General features: G+C 41.2%; 1 protein-coding gene across 3 annotated transcripts in view; it reads right to left on the bottom strand.

Moving 5' to 3' along the window:
• LOC124367379 (ras-related protein Rab-37) overlaps positions 1-14,096 on the bottom strand; it is a 275,711-nt gene that overhangs the window by 18,770 nt on the left and 242,845 nt on the right. Inside the window, exon 2 of one of the 3 annotated variants that reach the window (XM_046824146.1) lies at positions 12,765-12,966. The exons of 1 other annotated variant lie outside the window; for it this stretch is intronic. In XM_046824146.1, the coding sequence (XP_046680102.1) occupies positions 12,765-12,950 (186 nt within the window). In that variant the 5' untranslated portion in view covers positions 12,951-12,966. Of the gene's footprint in view, positions 1-12,764; positions 13,265-14,096 lie in introns of those variants that run through there. One more of the 3 variants, XM_046824147.1, reaches the window with a different exon arrangement.

Below are 14,096 nucleotides of genomic sequence, written 5' to 3'. Positions count from 1 at the left end.
TAAATAGTGAAGCTCAAAAAAGAATTTAGGTTGACAAAAAACTTGTTTAAAAATAAATCAGAAGAAAATAGACTGTTCTTAATCAAACTTTAGCAAAAAAAAGTTCTTAAAAAACCAAATGTGCAGTACAATTTAAAATTCTTCCAACAAAGTCAAAGCAACTGGAATGTAATCAGGTCAAAGACAGGGAGAGGTATGTATTGTTATCATTCATGTAATATTAAGAAAGCTAGCTTAAGGATACAGGTACGGAAAACAATTTCAGTTCTTGCCTTCGCAAGTGACCTAGATCATAGGCAGAAAAGAATTTAGGGGTGGGGGGGGGGGGGTAAAGACAACTGATATTTTCCTATAGTGGACAGAGAGTAAGGCCCCATTTTGTTCCTTGAAAAGTTCTTGAGCCGTTTCTATGTTGAGAACGATCTTTCAGCAGTACATGTTAGTAATACTGAATTATTTAAATAATAATAATCGTTTACTAAAAAAATAATTGAAAATTTGGGGGCTTCCAGACCCCTTGGAACTCATTGCTGGCTACGTCATTGCAGGTGACCTAGTTTTGCTGGCAGAGAATAAAGAGAACCTCAAAACCTTAGCATAATTCTATAAGAGAAACCTACAGTGCTCAAATTCAGTGACAAAAAACTAAATTTATGTATCTTGCTTGAAATCATGATGACTCCAATCATTCAAAAATAGAGGATCAAAACTTCGTACATGTTAATAAATTTAAATACCTTGGTAACTTAATCAGCTCCAGCTTCAGTGAACAAACTGAAATCCAAAGTAGAATATATCAGCCAATGTGTGCATGTTCGCCTTAAATAAACTTACGTCTTCAAATCTTTTTATCCACACAAAACTAAAATTCTCAAAAAATAACTCAATATGACCAATCCTTCTGTATGGAGCCAAGTTAGAGAAAAGATTATTTAAAATAAGTTAATAAGAAAAGTTTTTAGCCCCACAAGGGAAAATGGAACGTGAGAGTTAAACATAACAAAGAAATTAGAGATCTTTTTAAAGAACTAGACATTGTAGACAAACCGGAATGCATATATTTGTAACAGACCGGGGACACAATGAAAAAGGAAGGTGATGCTCTAATCAAGCAAGTTTGGAAAGAAAAACCCTGCTTGGAGAAGACATCCGGACTTCCATATAAAAGAGGAAAGACCGAGTGGTTATCTATATGAACAAGAGGGTCAGTAAAAAAGATGGAAGATCGAAAACATTTGAGGCAGATACCAGCTCCATCAAGGAGCTCAAATACCACCTAGCCAGCGAGGGGGTTCAAAGGGTCTGGACAGCCCCCAAATTTGCAATTAATTTTTGGGAAAACGATTAATATTATTTAAATAATTCAGTATTACTGTCATGTACTGCTGAAATATCGTTCTCAACAAAGAAACAGGTCAACAACTGCAGGAAAATATCAGTTGTCTAAATCCCCCCAAATTTGTTCCTGGCTACATTCTTTTCTTGGGTATCAGTGACCATAGAAGTAACAGTAAGTAAGTAATGGACCCCGGACTTTCTGATCATTTAGCTCCTATGGCATATTTGATACTATTGATAAAACTTTCAAAATACGAGTATACAGTTTTGTACAAGTAACGTCTCATAGTCTTGTCAAGACTTAGAAAATTAATGCCAGGATTAATTCTACCGTTTCCTTCAGTAATGTTTGAAAATTTGTTAGTATCTTTTACAAGGAGTTTTAAACACATTTTTTCATCATTTGAACATACTTTCAAAGAAAAGTGAATTTTAAGAAAGAAATAAAAAAATACTTTACATGTAATTCTAAAACCATAGAGGAAACTTTAGATATAAATAATGTAAAACTCAACTAAGGAAATGTGTTGATGATACAAACATATTCCTAGTTTAGACAATGTCTCTAAAAATCTTGGTGGATTGTTAATAGAGAATCAGGAAGTTCGATAACTCATCAGCAGTGAAAGTGGGAGTCAGAGTGAAGGTGGTGTGCTCAGGACAGGTCACGTAGCAAATCTGATGAATGATCATTTTATTAATGTTACGAATAGCCCTCAGGACTTATAATGGCATTATTCTACACTGCAAATATTGTGCCCTATGTAGATAAGTCTCTCTTCCTGGCACAAGTACAAGTCAAGTAATTAATGTTTATGTTAAAAATAAAAAGTGAAAGGGTTGAGATAAACTTCCAATGTTGTCCTAAGCAAACTGGAATGATATTGTGTTAGAGCTATTGTCCTAAGCAAACTGGCATGATATTGTGTTAGATCTGTTGTCCTAAGGAAACTGGCATGATATTGTGTTAGAGCTGTTGTCCTAAGCTGCAAACTGGAATGATATTGTGTTTGAGCTGTTGTCCTATGCAAACTGGAATGATATTGTGTTAGAGCTGTTGTCCTAAGCAAACTGGAATGATATGGTGTTAGAGCTGTTGTCCAAGCAAACTGGAATGATATTGTGTTTGAGCTGTTGTCCTTAGCAAACTGGAATGATATTGTGTTAGAGCTGTTGCACCTAAGCAAACTGGAATGATATGGTGTTAGAGCTGTTATCCTAAGCAAACTGGAATGATATTGTGTTAGAGCTGTTGTCCTAAGCAAACTGGAATGATATTGTGTTAGAGCTGTTGTCCTAAGCAAACTGGAATGATATGGTGTTAGAGCTGTTGTCCTAAGCAAACTGGAATGATATGGTGTTAGAGCTGTTGTCCTAAGCAAACTGGAATGATATTGTGTTAGAGCTGTTGTCCTAAGCAAACTGGCATGATATTGTGTTAGAGCTGTTGTCCTAAGCAAACTGGAATGATATGGTGTTAGAGCTGTTGTCCTAAGCAAACTGGAATGATATGGTGTTAGAGCTGTTGTCCTAAGCAAACTGGAATGATATTGTGTTAGAGCTGTTGTCCTAAGCAAACTGGAATGATATGGTGTTAGAGCTGTTGTCCTAAGCAAACTGGAATGATATGGTGTTAGAGCTGTTGTCCTAAGCAAACTGGAATGATATGGTGTTAGAGCTGTTGTCCTAAGCAAACTGGAATGATATTGTGTTAGAGCTGTTGTCCTAAGCAAACTGGAATGATATTGTGTTAGAGCTGTTGTCCTAAGCAAACTGGAATGATATTGTGTTAGAGCTGTTGTCCTAAGCAAACTGGCATGATATTGTGTTAGAGCTGTTGTCCTAAGCAAACTGGCATGATATTGTGTTAGAGCTGTTGTCCTAAGCAAACTGGCATGATATTGTGTTAGAGCTGTTGTCCTAAGCAAACTGGCATGATATTGTGTTAGAGCTGTTGTCCTAAGCAAACTGGAATGATATGGTGTTAGAGCTGTTGTCCTAAGCAAACTGGCATGATATTGTGTTAGAGCTGTTGTCCTAAGCAAACTGGAATGATATTGTGTTAGAGCTGTTGTCCTAAGCAAACTGGCATGATATTGTGTTAGAGCTGTTGTCCTAAGCAAACTGGAATGATATTGTGTTAGAGCTGTTGTCCTAAGCAAACTGGAATGATATGGTGTTAGAGCTGTTGTCCTAAGCAAACTGGAATGATATTGTGTTAGAGCTGTTGTCCTAAGCAAACTGGCATGATATTGTGTTAGAGCTGTTGTCCTAAGCAAACTGGAATGATATTGTGTTAGAGCTGTTGTCCTAAGCAAACTGGAATGATATGGTGTTAGAGCTGTTGTCCTAAGCAAACTGGAATGATATTGTGTTAGATATCATAATGATATTGTGGTCAGTCGCCTCTGCAGCCAATAAACCACACACACACTATATAAAACACACATGAGCCGGGGAGATATAGGTATAGAACCGGCTCAGACTCCCCCCCCAAAAGGAGGAACTCCCCTCTGTTAATTTCTTCAAAATGAAGAACCAAACGAAATGCCTCTCCCCCCAATGGTTGAAGAAATATAAACCGGAAAAACCCTTAAGTCTGCAGAAGGGAAAACCAAGAAAATCCAGTTGGAGGCAAGAAAAACCCTCCAAGAGTAGTGTGGGTACAAAGAAGAACACAGGACCTTGATCAGGAAGAAGTAGCAGAGGTGATAAGGCCTCTGGACCTTAAAACCCTCCCGCACAGACTAAAGAGAAATCACGGATGACTCCGGCAAGGCTTCAGATGGGATATGTGCGCCTTCCTGAAAATCTTCCCGGACTGAGGATTCCCAGTTCGGGCAGTCACCGGAGTCAAGAAACTTCAAGATGCGGTGGGGACCAGTCCACCTGTAGCAAAGTTTAGCAGCTCTATTGTCCACAGCCGAACTGACTGGGTGAGCCTTGCAGTAAACTAGATCCCCCACCTGGAAGGGATTGGCAATACGACCTCGGTTGTACTTCCTCCTTACTAACTCCCTAGCCCGAATGAGATTCCGCCTGGCTGCCTCCCAAGTGGCTTTCACATCGGGAGTACCAGGGAGGTGGCAGAAGATCGCTAATTTTCCAAAGGTTCGCCAAAGGGGTTGTTTGGCGGAAAGCCAAATAATAACTCGAAAGGTACCGCCTTGTGACTTTCATGCTGGGCCGTATTAAGGCAAATTGGATCCAAGGTAGTTGTTGATCCCAGGTGGTCTGATTTTCCGCATGAAAAGGCAATGAGAGCAGATCGAAGATTGCGATTAAACCGTTCGGCGTGAGAAGGCTGAGGATAGAAAGGGGAAGTAGTCACATGGCGGATTCCGTGCCCAAAGCACATTCTTTTAAAGATATTGGAGACAAACTGTGAACCATTATCGGAAACTAAGGTGGGCAGGGATTCCAAAGTGTTGAAAGAAATGGTTACGAAGTGCGTGCAACCGTGAGCTGCGCGGTAGCACTCCGCAATGGGAACACAACCAAACAAACTTGGAGAAGGCATCCACACAAACAAGTAGGAACTTATTTCCGGACTTGCTACGCGGGAGAGGCCCAACATAGTCAATGAAAACCTTCTCCAAAGGTTTTTTCCGCCACCTCAGATGACAAAAGACCCAACATGGTATTTTTGAGCGGTTTGCTTAGCGAGCACAGTTCACAAGAACGTACTCGAGCTGCAATATCCCGGTCCATACCTTTCCAGATGAACTGATCCCTAATCTTCGCGCGATGGTCTTATGAATTCCTAGATGTCCGCCCACAGGGAGAAGAATGAAAATACTGAAAGACCATCGGTACAAGAAAGCTTGGCAGCACTAACTTAGGTTTTCTCCGCTGCTTGTCACGGCAGCATAGAGCACCTCGGTACAGAAAATAAGGAGGGTGGGCACCTCCGTTTTTAAGCTCATTGATGATAGCAGTCAGCTCGGGATCCTTAAGTTGGTGTGGGAACAATGTCCGAAAATGCCAGAGGAAAGTCTAGGAGCACGCCAACAACAGGGCGGCTCTGATAAATCCTGGTGGTCGTTGGGTAAGTGATTACATCCGTGACAGAGTGTCCGCTATGATATTTTGGGTGCCTCGCACGTGCTGCACTGTGAACTTAAGGGCAGCAGAAATTTGGACTACCCAGCGACCAATCTTCCCGAGCTGACGGGGGTGGGCAAGGAGCCAAGAAAGTGCCTGGTTGTCGGTTTCCAACAAAAAATTCTTTATGTTCTAGGTAAACGCCTGAACTTGTTAATTCCAAACACGACAGCCAAACATTCCAGCTCATAAACAGAACAACTCTTCTTCTCACAAGGGGTTAACGTGCGTGAAGCATAAGCTATGGGCTGCCGGATACCATCTACTTCTTGCGATAAAACAGCAGCAACGGCTAAGGAGGAAGCATCAGTTTGCAAGACGAACTTACGACTGAAATCAGGCATAGCCAAGACTGGAGGCTGCATCACTGCCTCTTTAAGCTGCTCAAAAGCAGCCTGTTGCGCTTCACCCCACTCAAACTTGGCACCCTTTTTCCTAAGAGAGTTCAGAGGGGCCGCCACTTCAGCAACATTGGGGATGAAACGACGATAAAAATTTATCATTCCCAACAAAACGGGCAATCCCCTTGGCATCCTTAGGAGGAGGAAACTCCCTGATTGCCTGGGTTCTCTCTGGATCAATACAAACACCTCGAGAAGAGACAAGATGACCCAGAAACGATATTTCAGGGCTGAGCAAAACTCACCTTTTCAGGATTGACGGTAAGGCCAGACTCTCGCAGCCTAGTTAGAACTTCCTCCAGATGAGTCAAGTGCTCCTCATAACTCTCACTGTACACAAGCAGGTCATCCAGATAGTTGAACACGAAACTTAAATTTGACATCATGAAAGATAGAATCCAGGAGTCTGGTGAGTGTTTGGGCCCCCACAGCCAAGCCCATTGGCAATCGGGTGAACTGGTACAAAATTCCAAGGCACACAAAAAGCAGTGAGAGGTCGAGACTCGTGTTTTAGTGGAATCTGATGGTATGCCTGGTTAAGATCAAAAATGGAGAAATACTTGGCCTTACCAAACAGTCGAAAGCAGAATGCAAATCGGGGAGAGGCCACGGAGTCAATTTCTATCTGAGCATTGAGCTTTCGATAATCCAGGACCAATCTGGATCTTCCCATTAGGTTTCGGCACTAGAAACGCTGGACTGGAAAAATTTGAGCAAGACGGCTCGATAACCCCACTCTTAAGTAAATCATCAATCATATTTCTCAGAATCTCCATCTTGGGCGGAGCAAGCTTATATGGATGGGAACGTACAGGACGGGTGTGTCTGTAAGACGAATCTCGTATTCCAAGAGATTGGTCGTACCCAGTTTGTCAGTAAGGACTTCAGGAAAACTGGAACAAATCTGCCTTATGTCCTCAGCCTCTTTCGGCGTAAGATGTCCTAGTTGGTCAGGAGGAGTCAAGCTCTTATCTTCCATCTCTAAGGCAGCAGTCCCACGAGGACTCGACATCAGAAAAAGGGAACGAGCACCCGCCTGGCGAAAAGCAAAGAAAACATGACTGGAGGCCAAATTCCAAAATCATGCCAGTTTTTCCGATAAAATCTGCTCCCAAGATGAAAGGAAAAGTCAGGTCCTTAGCCACCAAAAAGCTCCAATCCCAAGAGAAATAATTTAATTTTGATGTGAATCTGGGCACTACAGATAATAGGTAAAGGTGTGCGTGAAGCAGTCCAGCAGATAAGTGAACTAGGCTCAACCTGCCGTATTAGCCCAGAGGATTTTAGATCTTCAAAAAACGACAAAGAAATCAGGCTGCGGGCTGACCCAGAATCAACCAGGGCCTTCTGCACCACATTCCCCACAAGCACATCCAGTTGTGGGCAGGTTGAGCGGGCAGCCCTTACTCCCTGCGCAGCCAGAGCAGCAACCTCCCCTCTCGGCCAACGATGATAACTGTCCCCAAGTCTATTTCTTTCTGTTTTCTTTCTGTTCTGTATTAAAACCAGCTACCCTTTTACCATCAAAATTAGGTACATATTTGCCCTCAAAATTACCTTTACGGCACGAGTCGGGCTTACTCGTCCGCAAGCTTACTAGTTTTTTTTTATTAAGTGGACAAAACGGTCTAATATGTCCCACTTGCTTGCAGCCATAACAGGTAGGAGGCTGCCTACGGGAAGGAGCAGCTGCTGGCTCAGACTGCACCGAGCATGGACCGGGAACGGCCCGGAGGCAAGTGAGGAAAGATGCCTCGACATGGTCTCCCTTTGATCATCCGCATCCTGAACCCCTCTAGAGATGATGGAGAGCGGTCCAAATCCGCAAAAGATGCGGGACGGCTACAAAAAATCAAACGGGAGCGTTCTTCAGGTTTAATGCCCTCCAAAATAAGGCTCACCAACTCCGTTTCGCTCAAGCTCAAGCGCAACACCCGGGCTACATCCCGTATCTCCCCGACAAAATGGCTCAACGTCTCATCTGGTGCCTGAGGACGATAAACGCGTTCCACCCGCAAGCGCTCCCTAACCCGAGCAGGTACAAAGAACTCCAAGATCTCGGCGTGGAACTGGTCAAAAGTGGCACCTCTCTTAAGGCAGTCTAGAAGGCGATCAAAAAAGGGGCCTTAAGGAAAACTGCGCTAAAATCTGCATAAGCATGGCATCTGTCATACCAGGAAATTCTCTCAGTTTAAAAAACTTCCAGAAGAAAATGGATAAGTAAATTAGTGTCAAGTCCATCAACTCTGGGGAAGTGTTGTAACACACTCCCCAAAGGATGAGGCAGTTTGCCAAAGCTAGAAAAGGAAGGGCACAACTATAGATGAAGCCTCACCCAGCCGCTTCAGGAGGGCTACCACCCATCGGAGACATAGTAACTCTGGGAGGCTCGAAAGAAAGAGCCGGAGGATGGTTAGCAAAAGAGTAATGGTAGTGGGAACCTCCGTTGGAGTGACAGAGGTAAAATAGTACCCCCTTCTCCTTCACCGAGCGCACCTCACTCAAACCATCTAGGGCTTGTTTTAATTTATTACTGGCCGAAAACGCCCAACTTTTAATTTCAGAGTCTAAACTAGGAGCCGACATAAGTAAAACTATTCTGTCACCCCAATGTAAAAGCTGAGATGCCAATCTAGCCTTTGCTGACCCGGACATGGGAAGTGACTCAAAATTAATATCGTCTTCCAATTCCTCCATTCGGGTTTTACAAAACTCAAATTCTGTGTTAATTTGGAACTCTGCATTCCAGCTGCGGTCCAACGCTATACAAGCCCGTAATTGAGCTCTTAATGCCCTCACATCTCCCTCGGGCTTCTGTCCTCTCGCCAGGACCTCAAAAACCAACTCGGGCTTGCGTAGATGTTCAGGCACCAGAGAAAAAGCCATACCAAACAATTAAGACAAATAAATAAACAATAAACAACAAAGCGTACGCAAAAATTACTTAGTAACCTAAGTGGACTCAACTCACAAAAGGCTTACACTGACGAGGTCCAAGTGAAGAACTTAATACCTGCTACCTAATAGAAGGATACCCTGCAAATACACTAACCACAACCTACAAAACACAGAAGCAAAAAATATAACAAAAACAACACATTGATAGGGGAGAAGTAGAGTACAGTTAGATAAATTTAGCGGTTAAGCAATTTAGAGTTCCCTTGCTCCCTGCAAAGGGTAAGTCTGCAGGAAGCAAGACACTAAACCAATTCCACCCGGTATCCTGTGCTAGGGCGAGCTCCTAATAAAAAAAAAATTGTGTACTCTAACCTCCCCCTACCTAACACTAACCTACACCCAACAAACAAAACCAGAACTGAGAGACAGCTGAGAGAGCAGCTAACCACGCTCTGCTACCATTGAAACCTGACATCGCCGCCCGCACACCCACAGCAAACATCAGGGAAGCGCGGCGCCCATGGCGGCGAAACGGGATGCCGGATCAAAAAAAACTAGGTAAAAAAAAAGAACACCGTGGTCAGCATACTCAGGTTCATTTTACTTCGAAAACACAGGCCTATCCTGTCAATATAATTATGTATAAATATATATACTATAAATTAAAAAAAAATAAAAGTGCCTGCAGTAGTATATCTCAAACAATCTCCGTCAGGTGCACCTGCATACAAAAAATTAGAAATGCCATAATTTGAAACAAGAAATGCCAATTCCACCCGGTATCCTTCGGCTAAGGGCGGGTCTCCTAATGAAATCCAAGAAATAACTAAATAATATCTAAAACTAACTTAAAACTAAATAACAAAATATAAACTATATAAATTGGCAACAATAACAATATCACACAGGGTATCACAGGTGTTGAATAGTAGGTATGTCCATCATGGTGGCCGTCCTTCAGCAGCTAGCGCAAAGGCGAAGTTTCTCTGCGACCACGCATGATGGAGAGATGACAGGATAAAACAATTCATCCCTTGGAACCTCATCAGTGAGGGGCCGTCAACTTAGCTGCACATGTTAGGAAGGAGAAATGGCTCAGCAAAACTAACAACACTTAAATTTAACAAAATAAATTAAACTGGAGCTGCTCCTAACTAGTACAGCACGGCTCGGAGTCTTTGCCACTCTGCCGGAAAGGCCAAACGCCTTCAAATGGTCAGTCGCCTCTGCAGCCAATAAAACCACACACACAACTATATAAAACACACTTGAGCCGGGGAGATATAGGTATAGAACCGGCTCAGCTGTTGTCCTAAAGCAAACTGGAATGATAATGTGTTAGAGCTGTTGTCCTAAGCAAACTGGAATGATACAGTGTTAGACCTGTTGTCCTAAGCAAACTGGAATGATATTGTGTTAGACCTGTTGGTCCTAAGCAAACTGGAATGATATTGTGTTAGAGCTGTTGTCCTAAGCAAACTGGAATGATATTGTGTTAGAGCTGTTGTCCTAAGCAAACTGGAATGATATGGTGTTAGAGCTGTTGTCCTAAGCAAACTGGAATGATATTGTGTTAGAGCTGTTGTCCTAAGCAAACTGGCATGATATTGTGTTAGAGCTGTTGTCCTAAGCAAACTGGAATGATATTGTGTTAGAGCTGTTGTCCTAAGCAAACTGGAATGATATTGTGTTAGAGCTGTTGTCCTAAGCAAACTGGAATGATATGGTGTTAGAGCTGTTGTCCAAGCAAACTGGAATGATATTGCGTTTGAGCTGTTGTCCTTAGCAAACTGGAATGATATTGTGTTAGAGCTGTTGACCTAAGCAAACTGGAATGATATGGTGTTAGAGCTGTTGTCCTAAGCAAACTGGCATGATATTGTGTTAGAGCTGTTGTCCTAAGCAAACTGGCATGATATTGTGTTTGAGCTGTTGTCCTAAGCAAACTGGAATGATATGGTGTTAGAGCTGTTGTCCTAAGCAAACTGGCATGATATTGTGTTAGAGCTGTTGTCCTAAGCAAACTGGCATGATATTGTGTTAGAGCTGTTGTCCTAAGCAAACTGGAATGATATTGTGTTAGAGCTGTTGTCCTATGCAAACTGGAATGATATTGTGTTAGAGCTGTTGTCCTAAGCAAACTGGAATGATATGGTGTTAGAGCTGTTGTCCTAAGCAAACTGGAATGATATTGTGTTAGAGCTGTTGTCCTAAGCAAACTGGAATGATATTGTGTTAGAGCTGTTGTCCTAAGCAAACTGGAATGATATTGTGTTAGAGCTGTTGTCCTAAGCAAACTGGCATCATATTGTGTTAGAGCTGTTGTCCTAAGCAAACTGGCATGATAATTGTGTTAGAGCTGTTGTCCTAAGCAAACTGGAATGATATTGTGTTAGAGCTGTTGTCCTAAGCAAACTGGCATGATATTGTGTTAGAGCTGTTGTCCTAAGAAAACTGGCATGATATTGTGTTAGAGCTGTTGTCCTAAGCAAACTGGCATGATATTGTGTTAGAGCTGTTGTCCTAAGCAAACTGGCATGATATTGTGTTAGAGCTGTTGTCCTAAGCAAACTGGCATGATATTGTGTTAGAGCTGTTGTCCTAAGCAAACTGGCATGATATTGTGTTAGAGCTGTTGTCCTAAGCAAACTGGAATGATATGGTGTTAGAGCTGTTGTCCTAAGCAAACTGGAATGATATTGTGTTAGAGCTGTTGTCCTAAGCAAACTGGAATGATATTGTGTTAGAGCTGTTGTCCTAAGCAAACTGGAATGATATGGTGTTAGAGCTGTTGTCCTAAGCAAACTGGAATGATATTGTGTTAGAGCTGTTGTCCTAAGCAAACTGGAATGATATGGTGTTAGAGCTGTTGTCCTAAGCAAACTGGAATGATATTGTGTTAGAGCTGTTGTCCTAAGCAAACTGGAATGATATTGTGTTAGAGCTGTTGTCCTAAGCAAACTGGAATGATATTGTGTTAGAGCTGTTGTCCTAAGCAAACTGGAATGATATTGTGTTAGAGCTGTTGTCCTAAGCAAACTGGAATGATATTGTGTTAGAGCTGTTGTCCTAAGTCCCTCATTAATCAAAGATTCCAAGCATTAAAAATAGAAGAATTTGGCAACACCTCATACTCTGACTGGAAAATGTAGGAGGGAGGTTACCCTCCAGGCTCCATTTTGGGGATGTATTAATTTGAACGTGTGTTTGTCATGCAAAACCCATTACATCATAAGTTCTCTCACTATCACTAAGAAGGCTATGGTCTCCGACTTTAGGATTCCTCCCCCTGGCCTAACAGTTATTCTAAAATCTTTGAATATGACATCTTACAAGAACATAGCCAGGAAAAAATTTTGGGGATCCAGACAACTAATATTTTCCCTTAGTACACAGAAAGTAAGGTTCCATTTTGTTCCTTTAAAGTTCTTGACCCGTTTCCTTGTTGAGAACGATCTTTCAGCACTACATTTCAGTAATTATTTCAATATTAATAAATGTTTACTAAAAAAGTAAAGGGGAGATTTGGACTTCCTTGCTGGCTACATCCTTGAAATTTTGGAATGTTTGATAGAAATTTGTTATTTAATAAATTTTATTTAATTTTTCAAGGATCTGAAATACTGACATAAATTTAAAGCCTTAATTATTCTAAATTAAATGAATCATTCATTCCCCAGTGCAGTATCTCTGATATCCTTAAAGCAAATTCCCAAACACCTAAGTTATTAACACTAATAATTCATGAGTTTACGTACATTTCCTCACTAATGTACCTGTCTTATTCAGGTACAATAGTGTACAAAGAGTGTACAATAGGTTCAAATCTCAGCATACTTGAGACGACCATTGGATCAATCCTCTCTGAACCAATTCCATATTTAAGATAAAAAGGTAGTTAAAGTTGAAAACCATACGTTTTTACGTGTGTTTTGGGATCTAAGTTTACGGAACATTAAAGCTCTAGGGTTCTGTCATTAAATTATCTTCAGCTGCTGCCTCTAACAAGGTTTTCCCTCTTACCTTACAGATGAGGTCGCAGACTTCTACAGGGTTGAGGACTGGTCGTTGGTTGGCACTGGGTGGCGGCGAGTGAGGGGGCGGAGAGGCTGGGGGTGGGGGCGAGCGAGGTACCCCCCCATTTGCTTGAAAACTCGCCCACTGGGGCCGAGAGTAGACAAGCCTCCTCTCTACTCGCTGGTCCCCCATCGCAATTCCAACTAAACTGTGAAAGGTGAAGAGGGCAAATCAACACTTGTTATAGAAACACTAGTTCTAACCTCCAAGAAGCACATCTTAGCTTGGGACTAAGAAGATAACCTTATCTTGGTATTGCGCAGAATCAAACGGTTTGCTTTCCAAACTGAGAGTAAAACATATAATTGACACTGCTACAGTCCTGAACTCAACAAAAGTAAAACTGTCCACAAGATATCAGGAAAATAATACACTGATAGTGTTGATAACGGATTGACCACAGCCTCAGATTTCGATTGAGGTGTGGTTTTACTGAACAGTGGTGTAACTAAGACTTAGATTTTGGGGGGAAAAGGGGGTTAACCTGATTGAAGAGCACACCACACCAGAAAGTGAAGAAACTATTTAAATTTGAATAAGTTAGGTAGGCTTAATTCAGAATAAAACGTTTAACTACTTGTAACTATTTTTATGTGTCTGAGGGGAGGAGGGGGTTTCATTCCCTTACTCTTCCCCCCCCTTAGTTATGCCACTGATATGAAGGTCAATCAAGAACTAAAGGTTTAGATACATATAAGTTCACATTTTTTGAAATTAGGTTGGAATAGGATGCTTTCTGTTATCATAATAAATAATACATGTTGAACGTTTGTAAGTATAAATGAATCAGTTTTAGACTATTGTATATGAATAATGTACAAAAACGATTGAAATGAATGATTCATGATTTTTCTAAAATGCATACAATGAACGTAAAGAAGGGCAACCTTAGTGTGTATAAATAATTGCAAAGAATGCCAGAATAATGAGAAACTTCTGACTTTTTTTATATACATTCTTATGGTACTTAGAGAAAAAAAACAGAGCTATTTTAACTTGGTACAGAGTTTTAGAGTATCAAACTTTTGCAATTTTTCAATGTAAATGACATGTTTGCGATATAATGTTTGGATTCAGATTAATTATTCTAAAATAATTCTCAATAGTTTTTTAATGATGAAATCAATTAAGACTGATAACTCCAAACTTAAGCTTCAAGTAATAAAATATTTATGCTGCAGGACTAGAGAGATGTATGAAAGCTTGGAACTAAAATATTTATTCAAAGAATTATGGAAGAAAGTAAGAGGAACACAATAAAAAATTCATGGAAAGAAA

Source organism: Homalodisca vitripennis, chromosome 8 (genome assembly GCF_021130785.1).
Source record: "Homalodisca vitripennis isolate AUS2020 chromosome 8, UT_GWSS_2.1, whole genome shotgun sequence".
Lineage (NCBI taxonomy): Eukaryota > Metazoa > Arthropoda > Insecta > Hemiptera > Cicadellidae > Homalodisca > Homalodisca vitripennis.
Note: the sequence above shows the minus strand (reverse complement) of the source record. Positions and strands in the feature narration are given on the sequence as shown.